The sequence below is a fragment of the Nerophis ophidion genome, linkage group LG06, assembly GCF_033978795.1.
Source record: "Nerophis ophidion isolate RoL-2023_Sa linkage group LG06, RoL_Noph_v1.0, whole genome shotgun sequence".
Classification (NCBI taxonomy): domain Eukaryota; kingdom Metazoa; phylum Chordata; class Actinopteri; order Syngnathiformes; family Syngnathidae; genus Nerophis; species Nerophis ophidion.
The window spans coordinates 50,288,055-50,302,876 of NC_084616.1; the positions used below are offsets into that span (position 1 = coordinate 50,288,055).

The 14,822-nt window shown below is 40.0% G+C and overlaps 1 protein-coding gene across 1 annotated transcript in view; it reads left to right on the forward strand.

The window, feature by feature from the left end:
* The window catches only part of pkig (protein kinase (cAMP-dependent, catalytic) inhibitor gamma), a 50,175-nt gene that overhangs the window by 32,881 nt on the left and 2,472 nt on the right, over nt 1-14,822 (forward strand). Inside the window, exon 2 of the mRNA XM_061904141.1 lies at nt 11,068-11,249. Within this exon, the coding sequence (XP_061760125.1) occupies nt 11,096-11,249 (154 nt within the window). The 5' untranslated portion in view covers nt 11,068-11,095. The remainder of the gene's footprint in view (nt 1-11,067; nt 11,250-14,822) is intronic.

A 14,822-nucleotide genomic window follows, 5' to 3' on the forward strand; every position in this document is an offset into this window, starting at 1 on the left:
TAGTCTGGGAAGACAAGAGGCTAGGGTAGCACACCCTGAGAGAAAAGCAAGTGCTGATGGGCGCACCATAGGCGGTCGTCCAACAGACCGGAGCTCCGGCAGCCTCCTGCAGCAGTGAGGAGGTGCCGGTCGTCCTGGGATTCCCTTGCCACCGGATACAGCTCCCCACAGCAATTAAGTGACATTGGAGTCTGCGCGTCTCCCTCGTCGAAAAAGACCTCAACGGTGGAGTGGGCGGATGATGGTTGCATAGAAGCTCCACAACGGTCACAAAGGCGGAAGAAGGCTGCAGCAAAGTTGGGCCCCCAATTGTCTTGGTTTCCATGCCATTAGACGCTGGCCTTCTCTTTGCCAAGGACAGTGTGATGGCTGTCTGTGTACCAGTCTCACCACTTTAAAAGATTCCACGCACAGGCTTTCTCCTGAGGGCAATCCCACCAACAGGAGGACTGTCATACTCGTTTTGAGTGATCGCCGACGATAATATGCTTTCTATAAGGCGTTACCTTTTGCAAAGTGACGAGTGACACCAGTGCCCATACAGAGCAGCTTTAGCTCAGCTGTGTTTGTTAGCTCAGACTCACAGTTTATGAGCAGTGACGGCAGCTCTGTTGAAGGTTTTCCCTGGTTGGTTTTAGCGCTAGTTAATGAAAAAATTAAATGTGCTTTGATGGCTGTAGTCTCGATGTTCCCCTCTATCACGTCTTGCGCCTCCCAGCTAGGCTCCTTCTTCCTGCAAGGGTGCTCCCCACTTCAATCTGCATACACATGTGCCCCCTCCATTTATTGTAATTTCCCGGCCATTGAGCACTTTTGTGTTTATGCTGCCCCACCACATTTTTACACATATTAGCTGCACCGGACCATAAGCCACAGATATATACCGGTACACAGGATTTTTGAAATGATTTACATATCTTAATTGTTTCCAAAAGGTGCCTGTAACACAGGAGTAAAACAGCTAATGAAACAAAACAGAAGCCATCGTCATGGACCCACTAGCCATGGAAGCTAGCTTTCCAATCATCTAAAGAGACTCAATAACTCTACGATGACGTTTTGGTGAATTTATGAAATGAAACAATACAAAAACTATGTAATTGTAAGTTAATAACACCAGCACAGACACTGATTCACGTGTACATTACAATAGCACGTACAAATATGCAGGAACATACCAAAATACTCCACACATGAGAAAATTTAGAAAGTATGAATTTTTTTTAAACTTCGCTCTGAGTAATGAATGAAGAATCCTTTCAAGCAGAAATGCTATGGATCAATATGCTGTAGTTCCGACACGTCAGAGGAAGTATGTTGTAAACCCACTGCACCAGCACTGAGAGAACTCGTCCAAAAGATGGCGTCATACCACAAAAAATAACACACCTTTTCAGGTTCTATGTCTGCGTAGTATGAAAACTATTTGTTTAATATAAAACATTATGGCCGTTAGCAAATAAAAATCAATAAATTAGCTGCAGAGTTCAATGAGTTGGAAAAAAGTAGCGGCTTATAAGCAGGAAAATAAGGTATTTATTTATTTGTGGCCACAATTTAAATAAAAAATGCAAATTTGTCGCTTCAAAGTTTGCTCTTTTCATAAGCAAATTTAAATAGAAGTGTGGCGAATGTATCAATTAATCAGAGTTTATTTATATAGCCCTGAATCACAAATGTCTCAAAGGGCTGCACAAGCCACAACGACATCCTCCGCTCAAAACCAACATCAGGGCAAAAAAACCCTCAACCCAATGGAAACAATGTGAAGCCCTGGAATGGACTGAAGATTTGGGGGACCCGCCACACTCCTTCTTGGGTGACCGGTGCAATGGATGTATCGTCAAACCACTTCACAAAATCTTAAATACACATGCTTTGCCAATAAGACGCAGCTCAAGTTCTGTGGTACCCGTTTTGCGACTTTGAAGTTATATTTAGCGAGGAAAGGTATTCATTAAAAGTGAAAAAGAGGAGTGTTTTTATGTTGTGCATTTATTCAGTTTTCAAATATACGGTCATGAAAGGCAAAGTAGTCGCCACGCATGCACAGATCCTCCACCACACCAAGCATACAACCACGTACAAAGTGTGCAAAATTTTATATTTGTTGCTTGTATCAATAACGCAACTTTTTCTGCAACTCTACAGGATAGCCCTTACATGCTCCAATCTCTGCTAGTATTTCTCTGCTTCTTACTCGGCTCTACCGCTAAGACTTTTGGGTAATGTAGTAATACCAAAACACAGAAAACCTCCAGAAGCAACATAACCATTTTCACTTCCATAAGTCCCAAGAACTACAATATTAAAGTAGATTATGACATATTCAAAAATATTAAGTAGTACACTCATGCATTGAGTATCACCAATGAGTTATTATTCACCTTTCTTTCTTTCAGACAGGAAGCTAAGTCATTTTAAACATAAAACGTTTTGTTATGAACAAACTAGCAGTAAAAGACATGGAGAAGACGTACGATTAAATATAAGCTTTGCTTCTTCCGACTCCTTTTCAGATATGTTGACATGTGCAAAAATAATACGTCAGGTCCCTAGTATAATTTATTAAACATGTCTGAAACAAATAAATCATCATCTAATCATTCCAATACACAGCTTAGAGACTATTTTTTTTTATCATTTGGCAACACTTTGCTTTCCTGGTGAAATATTTAATCAGTCATGCATTTTCAAAGTGAGGAAGGCAGCTTTTCTATGGACCCGTATAGCACATTGTAATAATAAAATCCATCAAATGTCTGAAATGTTGATGCAGTTAATAAATAAAGACACAAACATTTGTCTTTAAATTAGCCATTTCCATTACAAATGACATAGTTATTGTCGGCAACCCCACCATTATATTGTCATTTGTAGTTTGTACCAAAGAAATTTAAATCACAAATCTGGATTAAATTTTTGGCCAATATCCTGCAAATCTAATGCAACAGCATGCAAAGTGTGTAAAATGTTAAGGTATGTTTGTTGCTTGTTCCAATAACGCAGAAACTCGGCAGGCTACTCATATGTGTTTGTTGTATGTCTGCTCGCACTATCGTCTATACTTCTAGTTCTGCAATACCTGTAAGACTTCTGGGTAATGTAGCTCATTTACACATACCAAAATAGAAAAATCCTCCTGAAGCAACCTAACCTTCATCACTTATAAGTGCTAAGAACTTTAAGACACAGTTTAGCGACACTATTTCCTCTTTTGAACACACATTGTTCTCTTGGTGAAATATTCAAACCAAGGGTCCCCAAACTTTTTGAATCGGGGGCCGCATTTTTGTTAAAAAAATTAAGCGGGGGCCTGGCATTTTAGTATATATATATATGTATGTATATGTATGTATGTATGTATGTGTATATATAGATATGTGTATATATATATATATAGATATGTATATATATATATAGATATGTATATATATATATGTGTATATATATATATATATCTATATATATACATACATATATTGGGACGGTGTGGCGCAGTGGGAGAGTGGCCGTGCGCAACCCGAGGGTCCCTGGTTCAAATCCCACCTAGTACCAACTTCGTCACGTCCGCTGTGTCCTGAGCAAGACACTTCACCCTTGCTCCTGATGGGTGCTGGTTGGCGCCTTGCATGGCAGCTCCCTCCATCAGTGTGTGAATGTGTGTGTGAATGGGTAAATGTGGAAGTAGTGTCAAAGTGCTTTGAGTACCTTGAAGGTAGAAAAGCGCTATACAAGTACAACCCATTTATCATTTATATATACAGACATGTGTGTGTGTATATATATATATATATATATATATATACATATACATATACATCATTTTCAAAATGGAGGAGGCTGATTTCAATACCGGTAATTTGAAATCGCATAAAAGGAAGAAGATTAAGAGCTATTCAGTAGGATTTAAGGTCCAATCTTACATCACACTCCAATTTTTACTGCATGCCTTTAGTAAGTGCCGGAGTGAGAAGAGGTTTTAAAATGATTAGCGCATGCTTAATTTTACCGCATGCCTTTGGTAAGCACAGGAGTGAGAATAGGTTTTAAATTAATTAGCGCCCCGGCGGCAATTCAAGGAAATACGGTAGTTGTGATTTCCCTCGCTGCATGAAAGTTTAAAAGTAGCATATATGAATGCATTATGAAGAAGAATGTTTTAATGTATACACATACAACCATCATACTGCTGTGATTATATACATCAAGTGTTCATTCAAGGCCAAAAGAAAATATCGTAATATATATTGTATATCGCAATATCGCCCAGCCCTATATTATTGTCAGAGTTAGTTGTTGACGAACCCCAAGATGCAGAGATGGAGGCAGGCATTGAATAAGAAAACATGATTTAATTAACACTAAACAAGAACAAACAAAAAGGGTACAACAAAAAGCGCGCACAAGGCGGGTAAAGAAAAGAAAAGGAGCTTAGCATGGAAGCTAGCAAAAACAAAAGGTTTAGCATGGAGGCTAGCATAAACAGAACAGGGAACAGAAGTCGTTACGTGTTGTACAAAGACGAAATAGGAAGCAGGGAACCAAAAACCAGTAAGCTACAAAAATCTAACGAATAATAGCTTACCGCTACGCTGCAACGACACGACACGATAGGAGCGACCATGCAATACAGAAGCGACATGCAATACGTGACAATAATCCAGGACTGACTGGAGGACAAAAGCAGGTAGAAAAAGGAGTAGGCTGATTGACACGAGGTGTGGTAGGTCCCAATCAGCCGCAGCTGAGGAGAAACCGCGCACAGGGAAAAAAACAGGAAACAGACAAAATAAGAGCGCTGACAGGAACTAAAAACAGGAAATACTAAACACACAGAGGAAAAACTAAAACACAGTCAGTGGCAAGCCTGACAATTATGAACCGTAGATGTTGAAATCCCTAAATCTCTTGCAATTGCACTTTGTGAAATGTTGTTCTTAAACTGTTTGACTATTTGCCACCTTTCCCAACTTCTTTGTCACGTGTTGCTGGCATCAAATTCTAAAGTTATATGATTATTTGCAAAAAAAAAAAAATGTTTATCAGTTTAAACAATAAATATGTTGTCTTTGTAGCATATTCAACTGAATATGGGTTGAACATGATTTGCAAATCATTGTATTCTGTTTATATTTACATCTAACACAATTTCCCAACTCATATGGAAATGCGGTTTGTACAAATTGTCGCATTTGATTGTCATAAATAACCAAGTTCACCAAATTGTTGCAAATTAATGGTTTTGTTGTCATTAATGTGAAGGCATTTTTAGTTATTGATTTTATCAGAAGTACTGGTTGAAAGAATGAGATTGCCTATTCATAGACCCTCATGTGAGTACCTAGAAGGAAGAAGCCACTCTATGCTGATTAATCCTGATAAACAGGTCCTTATTACACCTAAATCCAACATAAAAGTCTGTGTAGGAATGGTAGTCAGCCTTCCTCTCTAATGACCTTAGGAACCACAATTGTTTTATACAGTATTCCACCAGCCCCATTGTGATTACCTTACTTTAAGTGTAGAGCATTTGGTGCTTTCATCTATAAGTATGTTATGTTTTCTTCAGATATTTTTAATAAAGCATTTTTTGCCCTTGGTGCAATGATTGGTATCAAGGTAAGTTCTCTGATAGTCAGGTAGAAAATAGTGTAACCACATACATTACGTACTTTAAATGGCAGACAGGGCATTGTTATCATAGTCTTTACTTTTCCTTTGAAACCTGCTAATGAGCTCATGCTAGGATTTGATCTACATGAGCAGGCAAGCCGACTAATTGTGTACACAAATCGTGGGAACTTGCATGAGCAATGTACTAACTGCGCTAGTGAAATAGAAAAGATTAAGACCGTAGGCTGTTTGCTAGTGTTGCTTGAGTATATTAGTGTATTAGCATTGCAGTTAAGGAAGTCTATTAGACTAGGGGTCCCCAACCTTTTTCCCACCAGGGACCAGTTTAATGTATACATTAATTTCACGGACCAGCTTTCCATGTGTGGCAGATAAAAATAGCAAAAAATTAGCATGATAAATCAATTCACTGTAATGCTGAAGTAGTGGGAGCCCTGGGTGTGTTTCTCTGCGAAGAGATGTCCCCGGCAAATTGATGGCATATACTGTATACCAGTGCTTCTTAACCACAGGGCTAGTGTTGGGCCGCGAGCAGCCCGAGAATGTAATATATGTGTTTTTCAGCTGTGGTCTGTATAGGCAGCAGCAGTACTCAGTTGTAATACACGTTTCCAACACTTGTGGCAGTAATGACAATATTCATCCATTCATTTGCTACCACTTGTCCCTTCTTGGCGTCGCGGGGGGTGCTGGAGCCTATCACAGCTGCATCCGGGCGGAAGGTGGGGTACACCCTGGACAAGTCGTAGCCTCATCACAGGGCCAACACAGATAGACAGACAATATAAAACAAACAAAAGAAGTCTGGCGCTAATGTCATTAAGACATTTTTAAGCGCAAAAATATGACTAAAGTGGTTAATCTGTATTTTCATTTGCACTCTAACTTTATTGACAGTTTAGTTAAGAAACATATTTGTTTTTAGTTTAGTTTATTTATTATAGCACAACATATTACATATTGTCTATCAATGTAGTGTTTATTTGGTTAGTACTTCTTCTAATCAGCCTGACCTCAGCCTAAGGTTTATTTGTTTAATTAGTAATATAATCTTTGTTATTCACACATGCTGTAATATAATTTGACAAGGTAGTAAACTGTAAGTAGTTTGGATATAATTATTGAATATGATCAAAAAGGAGAATAAGAATACTAATTCGCTGTTAATATTGGAGTGGTCCCTGGGCTCATCTGTTGTGGAAAAGTTGGGTCCCGAAGTCCAAAGCATCAAGAAACCCTGCTATATACAATGACCCTGCAGGGCCCTGCAGATAGAAATCAGCCTTTGGCTACCATCTGGCACATTAACATTTTATATGTCCATTATTGTGCATTGTCCCATGTACTGTAACAAAATAGTTGTACATCTATTAACAAGCTTATTTGTGTGTTTAGTGGGACAGGCAAAAGTTATGGTGAAGAAAATGTGGTAGTTTTTAAATTAAATAATATTTCTGTGTGGCCCGGTAGCAAATGCATCGGTACCGGTCCCTGGGACGGTGGTTGGGGACCACTGTATTATACGGCATGCCCTTTTTCACCCCAAAAAGATGGATGATGACATAAATTGATTGAGTAAGAAAACAAGATCTGATATATGCTTATTTTACTGAGTGAGCATCAATGAACTGTGAAAATGATGTCCTAGACTGAAGATGCATACAAAGCCAGCTTACCAACATTCTAAACTCCTGATCACCCCCTTCTGGCTGGGTTACTGGGTATATGTATCCTAGTGAATCCACAGTTGTTAGGGTGGGAAGCTTGTTGGGGAAAATTAATGAACCTGTGAGACTGTGATTCATCTCACCAGTACATGTCTGTTGTTGTGTTTTAACAGATGATCACACTTACATTAGCATTACAAATTCAGAGTCGTTTTGTAGAGTGGTATGGCCTAAAAATAAAATCTCTGATTTTCCCCACCCCTAAAAGTTAGATTTACCATTTTTTTTTGAGTACCGCTACTTTTTACAAAAACTATTGAATACAAATGACAAGGATAATTCAAAACACCTTTTTCTTTTATTTGATCAACAACTAGTAGTTTGAAATGACTGCGTCTTTCCCTTAGCAAAATTATAATTTAAATATTATTTTTAAACCAGATACAAAGTTTTAGTTTTTATCGAATAATTTTTTGAAGAATTATAGAGCTTCTTCTAAGAAGCAATACTTCTGTCTTGAATAACATACTTTTGTTAACAAAAATGTAGCATTGTACATTGCATTGAGATTATCAAAGTGCAAAATTAAAACTTCTTCTTAAATAAAGTACTTCTGTAAACAAAATTGGTGTGCAAACTTCTGTCTGGATAAAATAATTATGTAAATACAAATGTAGTACTTTATATTATATGCAAATAGATAATCAAGTAAAACATTCATTGAGATGACTATAGTTTTACTAGGTGGATAAATGCAGGCTTTTCCATGAAGTATTCTGGGCTCCCTATTAGTGTGTACTGAATGTTAAAATTAAATAATCTACATTGTATGCAAATAAATAATCAAGTTAACAAAGAGTTTTTTCATTCACACATCTTGGCGGTGTGCGGAGCACCTGCTTCAGTGATCGTATTTTATTGTGCTTCTTTCTTATTAGACATCGTATCATCATACATCCATCCATCCATCCATTTTCTACCGCTTTTCCCTTTTCGGGGTTGCGGGGTATGCTGGAGCCTATCTCAGCTACCACCGGGCGAAAAGCATACCTTTACCTTTACCATACCTTTACCGAGCTATACCGGGCGGTATAGCTCGGTTGGTAGAGCGGCCGTGCCAGCAACTTGAGGGTTGCAGGTTCGATTCCCGCTTCCGCCATCCTAGTCACTGCCATTGTGTCCTTGGGCAAAACACTTTACCCACCTGCTCCCAGTGGCACCCACACTGGTTTAAATGTAAAAATTAGATATTGGGTTTCACTATGTAAAGCGCTTTGAGTCACTTTGAGAAAAGCGCTGTATAAATATACTGCACTTCACTTTTGTAAATGATTCCACCATAGTAAGCTGCTTTTAACCAGTAGTTTGTTTGTTGTCACAGCCTTTTAAAGAGTTGTATTTCCCACACTTGACTGAGGGTTCGGGTTCAGATGTTGGAATAAGTTTGTTGTGCTGCTTCAATTTTCAAACAAACTTTGCAGCACTTTGTTACACTTTTGTTGATAATTAACCAAAGTACTGACAGTACTTTTCATTTCTTTGGAACAAACGTCTTGCTCTCATTACAGTTAGCATCAGCCGTGTTTTTATAGGTTTGCCACTAAGGAAGTATGGGGGACAGTGCAAGTTACAGAAGTATGCGAGAGGAGAAAAAAATATTTTTTTTATTTTTTTTATATATCGTCTGCAACTAAAAACTCAAATATATCAATAACATCGATATATCGCCCAGGCCTAGTACATCCAGTGCAAAACATTTCAGTTTGCTAAACAATGCGGCATTCATTTGTGTGACTTTAGTGAGAGTGACCCTAAGGCTTCCTTTTTGGCACAGTGCTCACATACTGAACATTGGAGAAACAAAACGGCATGGATGGTTTAATGTTACAAAAGGAATGTGAGTTAAAGCGTCTGGGAACGGACTGACCCGAGGTTAGTGTCTTGTAACTGCGCTTGCCAGCTCCTTTTTATTCCCCCCCCCTATTCCTTTCCTTCGAGACTCAATAATGTTTGTCACCGATTAATCTCTGCTCAGCTGTTGAGTCACGGCTTGTTGCATGTTTTATTCCAGTGGCCAACTGTGAAGCTGTCAGAGGTCACGCCTCCCTTCGGCTCGATGAGGACATCTTCAGAGACTGAAGCCCACAGGGCGACTGTCTCGAGCCACTTTGCCACTTATCCCTGGGTAGTTGGTTCCATCGATGCCCCCTCACATCTTCAAATGCAAGCTAATCGTGCAAAGTGTCAGGGAAAGACAGCTTTATGAAGGAGGATCAGCTGTGACAGTGTTTGAACACAGTTTCTGTCGTCTTTCTTGACTGGTTCTTTTTTGTGCTTCCTCTTTGGAGTTAACAGCTGTATAGTGTGGTGGTGCTTGGCAGGTTCCTGACCTACTTTAATATAGACTGAGAACAGGAAACAGAATGGGAATGAATGGCGGGGGGGGGGGGGGGGGATGGGGGGGTCTTCTCGGCCCACCTCTTCTTGTCCTTTGAATAGTTTCAAGCTCTTTTACTTAGACTGTTCATATTGATCAGGGCTTCTCCATTGCCGTCTTTTTCTTCTGAGGACGGACAAATAGAGTCATCCTTAGTGGTACAATTGATCATGCAGATGCCATCAGTGATTTGAAGAATTGTTGTTTTGTTGTGGTGTAAGTAGGGTATTTAATTAACACACGTCTACTCGGTGGCCTAGTGGTTAGAGTGTCCGCCCTGGTTGTGAGTTCAAACCCCCGCCGAATCATACCAGAGACTATAAAAATGGGACCCGTTACCTCCCTGCTTGGCACTCGGCTTCAAGGGTTGGAATTGGGGCTTAAATTACCAAAAATGATTCCCGGGCGTGGCACCGCTGCTGCCCACTGGTCCCCTCACCTCCCAGGGGGTGATAAAGGGGATGGGTCAAATGCAGAGGACAAATTTCACCACACCTAGTGTGTGTGTGTGACAATCATTGGTACTTTGACTTAACTTTAACTTTTTACAATATAAAGCACTGATTGCCATGCAGAAATAATACAAATGTGGGGAACATTGTTACTTTTGCCATTAAATGCCAACAAATACCATTAGTAATTTATTAGTAGTAGATTTTAAAGTTTCTGCTCTTCTTTATCCTAAGTGATTAGAATTGTGTGAATAAGCTTTGCCGCTAACCAAAAAAAAAAAAAAAAAAAGAGTACAACAGTTCTTCTACGGAGGGATAAAAAAACTATGGCTTTTAGAAATCATGTGTGTACATGAGACTAGACAGATGTAGATAGATTGTTTATTTTTCTATTATAGCATAGGTTTACGAAAAGGCAAATCTACTGTATTTCCTTGAATTGCCGCAGGGCATATAGTATGCGCCTGCCTTGAATTACTGCCGGGTCAAACTCCCAAAATAATTAGCGCATGCTTATTACCGTGACGTCACGAGGGACACTTCCCCTGTCATCATTTTCAAAATGGAGGAGGCTGATTTCAATACCGGTAATTTGAAATTGCATAAAGGGAAGAAGATTAAGAGCAATTCAGTAGGATTTAAGGTCCAAGCTTACATCACACTCAAATTTTTACTCCATACCTTTGGTAAGTGAGAAGAGGTTTTAAAATAATTAGCGCATGCCTTTGGTAAGCGCAGGAGTGAGAAGAGGTTTTAATTTAATTAGCGCCCCGAGGGCAATTCAAGGAAATACGGTATCACCCTGCACAGCGGATCATGTCGCCGAGTCGACTCTTAAAACTGTCTGACCTCCACCCACTTCCTTCTGATACAGGTGTAATGAGAACGCTGGTCATGGACAGATGATGGACGTGGAGGCGTCGTACTCCGATTTCATCAACTGTGATCGCAGTGGCCGTAGGAATGCAGTGCCTGACATCGCAGGCGAGGAGAAAGTAGCGGCCAGCACCAGTGACGTCACTAAAGACTTGGCAGGGATGGAGCTGAAGGATGCAGGTCGGTACTGAATCCGATACTTTTTTTGGCACCAACTGAATCCTGCCAGTCCTGCCGGGCACTGTTTCATGTAAAATCTGTGTCATTGTACCCTGGGTTTTCAATGAATGCAGAACGGCTGCGGATTGGCACCGCTGTCACGGTGAACTCTTTCCGTTTCCAGTGTAGTCAATGTGTCAGTTACCACCGCCAGCGGACCCTGAACAGAGCAGCCATGTCGGTGCCGTACCTCATCCCTGCACTAAATATATACAGAGCTTCTAATTTTTTCCCCTAGCAACGCGGCGGATCAATTTAGCTAAGATCTGCTTGTGTCGGACAGGAAGTCATGCACAAACATAAATGATCCAGTTTACTTTCAAAATAGTGCTTGAAAATTTACGTGAAAACGCAATGTATTGTGGGTCTTGCTGGCATCTAAATAGCTATTTACATGGTTGAATGCAAGACACTGTCCTAAAGTTTTTTCTTTTCTTTAACAAGTTTTAAACATGGGGCAAATGTGCTGCATCAATAACTGCTGCAATGGTTGTCATGATTACTTATAATTTTTTTGTAAATAAAATATTTGGGGATATGTGTCTTATTTCCAACATAGAAGCAAGGCCAGGGATGTCGGGTTAGTAAGCTTATTAAAAAACAGCGAATGGCCTGGATACCAAACATCACTCGACACATTTTGGAGTGTTCACGGCATTTCCAGACTGGTGGGTTTGAATCCACGCATGTTTGATTCAGTTTCATACGTACCATTAAGTATGCTGTCTGCTAAGCTAGCTGCGGGCTACAAATAACGTACAGTATTTTGGGAAAAGAAGCAATACCTCTATTCATAGATCAATAAACTGAGAAGACCTTAAATATTTCCCACATTTATGCACAGTGAATTTCAGGCTTAAAATGTATTCGGTTTGAAACTAATTTCTCCAGGAGACACCACTGAGTGGTGTGACAAGTCCTGTTGACTTACCTTTGAGAGTTTGGAATGAGAACGGTCTTTCGTGTGAAAAAAAAAATCAGTCTAAGCCTGGGCCCCCTGGAGAGGGGGTCCAGACTGAGGCCAAGGGGAAAAAACTCATAACCATAGCACACATAAACATGTGTGTAAGAGGGAAACATCAAAGAACACAAAATACATTAAAAGAACAGAGCTGAGGCAACCAGCCACTTCTACACAGCCACAAAAGTTAAAAAAAACAACAACACACTGGTGGCCTCTGCGGTGTACCACACCATTGTCTGCTGAGGAGGGGGGGAGCATGGCCAGAGACAGGAGCAAACCCAACAAAGCAACCAACTCTCTGCCGTTGTCTAGTCCGCATGGATGAGCGAGGATGGGTCTCAGGAGACCGAGGTGTCCGATACCTGCTCATTCAGCCAAGACAGTGTGAAACTTGTTCGTCCGGGCGCTTAGCGCCAGCTCCGCGCCCCTGTCTCTTCCTCCGCATTTCCTCCAGTCTCTCCAAACGGACTCTGGTGTGGCAGAGACCCAGCAGCTGGTCTCCATGGCCAAGAGGCTCCTGGGCGGCAGATCCAGAAGTTCACAAAAAAAGCACAGCAGAAGTCACGAAAGTGCTACTCCTTGTCACACAGTCCCAACAGGTCCCGAACCAAAAGGAAAAAAAAAGTAAAAATACATAAAAACAGAAGGGAAACATCAGGAACACCAAAAGATCAATCAATCAATGTTTATTTATACAGCCCTAAATCACAAGTGTCTCAAAAGGCTGCACAAACCATAACGACATCATCATCGGTAGAGCCCACATAAGGGCAAGGAAAAACTCGCCCCAATGGGATGTCGGTGACAGTGATAATGATGACTAAAGGGTGACACAAAAGCACAGAGCTCCTGCCACCAGCAGCCAGTACAGCGACGCTCGTCAGGGAAGATGTTACTGTTGTGTTGTTACTTGCTACTAGGGCTGCAACAAACGACTCTTTTGATTGTTGATAAGTCAACAATTATCTTAAAAATTAGTCGATTAGTCGGATAATAAAGCCTACACATTTAATGCTCAAATTTTTCTATTGACTTCTAAATGGAGCTTAAGTCATTTTAGGCATGTGCTTACTAACAACAAAGATGACTTATTCATTCATAAATATTAATTTGTTCTGTAACTGTGCTGCTCAATTAGCTGTTAAAAAATGAATATGGGAAAGAGTGTTTCGTTGGCTGACATTGGCTAAATTGATTTTTTTTTTTTTTACATGACTTTATCTCACACTTGACAGCTAGCAAGGTATAAGCTAACATTCTTACCAAGGTTGAGATGCATCTTAATAATAATATTAGTTCGTATTTGTAAAAAACACTTTACAATGAGTAAACGACCTCAAACTGCTAGTGTATTAAAAAAATAAAAATAAAATATACCCTCCAAATTTTCCAACATCATACCTCAGCTTTAAATGCTTGGGTATCAAAGATGTACAGCTATAAAAACAAGGTCTGCTTCAAAAGATGAGCAAGGTATTCATGTTTTTAACAAGAATAAGAGGAAATATCTTCAAACTTTACATGTTATCACTGACATTGTTTTTGCGAGTGACCCACTTCCGCCCGTAAAAACATTAGTGATGACTGACTCGACAAATGTTATTGTCGACAATGTCGACTAATCATTGCAGCCCTACTTGCTACATGAACAAAAATAAAGTAATTGTTGTGCAAGGCAAAACTGTCGTCTTTTCCACAAGTGAATTGAAGTCACAGACCCCCTGCTGTTGGTACTGATGGACAGCACAGCTGGAAAGGTTCCGTGGTGTTGTCATAGGTGTTGCGTATCTCGAATTGCAGGATCAAGTTTATTTGCTTCTGCTCCTGCGGTGGTGGTAATTAGAGGATGGCGGCCGGAGGCGTTCGGGGGGTGGCACCTGTGACTGTGTGAATAAGGGGCAGATATTTTAAGCATAAACTTCTTTCTGCTCCTTTTCAGTCATGATTCATTGATTTGTTTGTTTGATCTAGAATGAATGAAATAAAAACTAACACTCACATTCCTACCCATTGACAAATTAGAGTTTGCAACAAACCTAAAACACATATTTTTGAAACGTAGAACAAAGCCAGGAGTGCCCGAAGATAACTGACACACGCATGGGGGGAACAGGCAAACTCCACACAGAGATAATAAAACGGAGATTGGAAGACTTAAATGGCACAAAGTTAGATGTTATCGTTGGTACTAATGTCAAAATTTGGGTAGTTCTTACAAGCTTGAATAAGACGTGCATTATTTAAGTTGAAATACCTTTTTCTGCCACCTATCTTCCAGGGTTGATTAGGTTTGCGACCAGCTGTAGCGCCAATTCAGGAGCATGTTTTTTAAAAAATAAAAAATAAAATTGATCACATTTGAGATGTTTTTCAAACTAGGTGTGGCCAATAGTGCATGAATAAGACTATATACAGAATATTCACTCATACAATTGTCAGGAAGTGTTGGTGACAAACTCCAAGATGCAGAGATGGCAGGCTTGTTGCAGGAAAACATGACTTTTAATGTCCAAAAAAAATGCAGGAAAAACACAAACCAGGAACTTGGAACAGGCAAACTGGAAACAGTG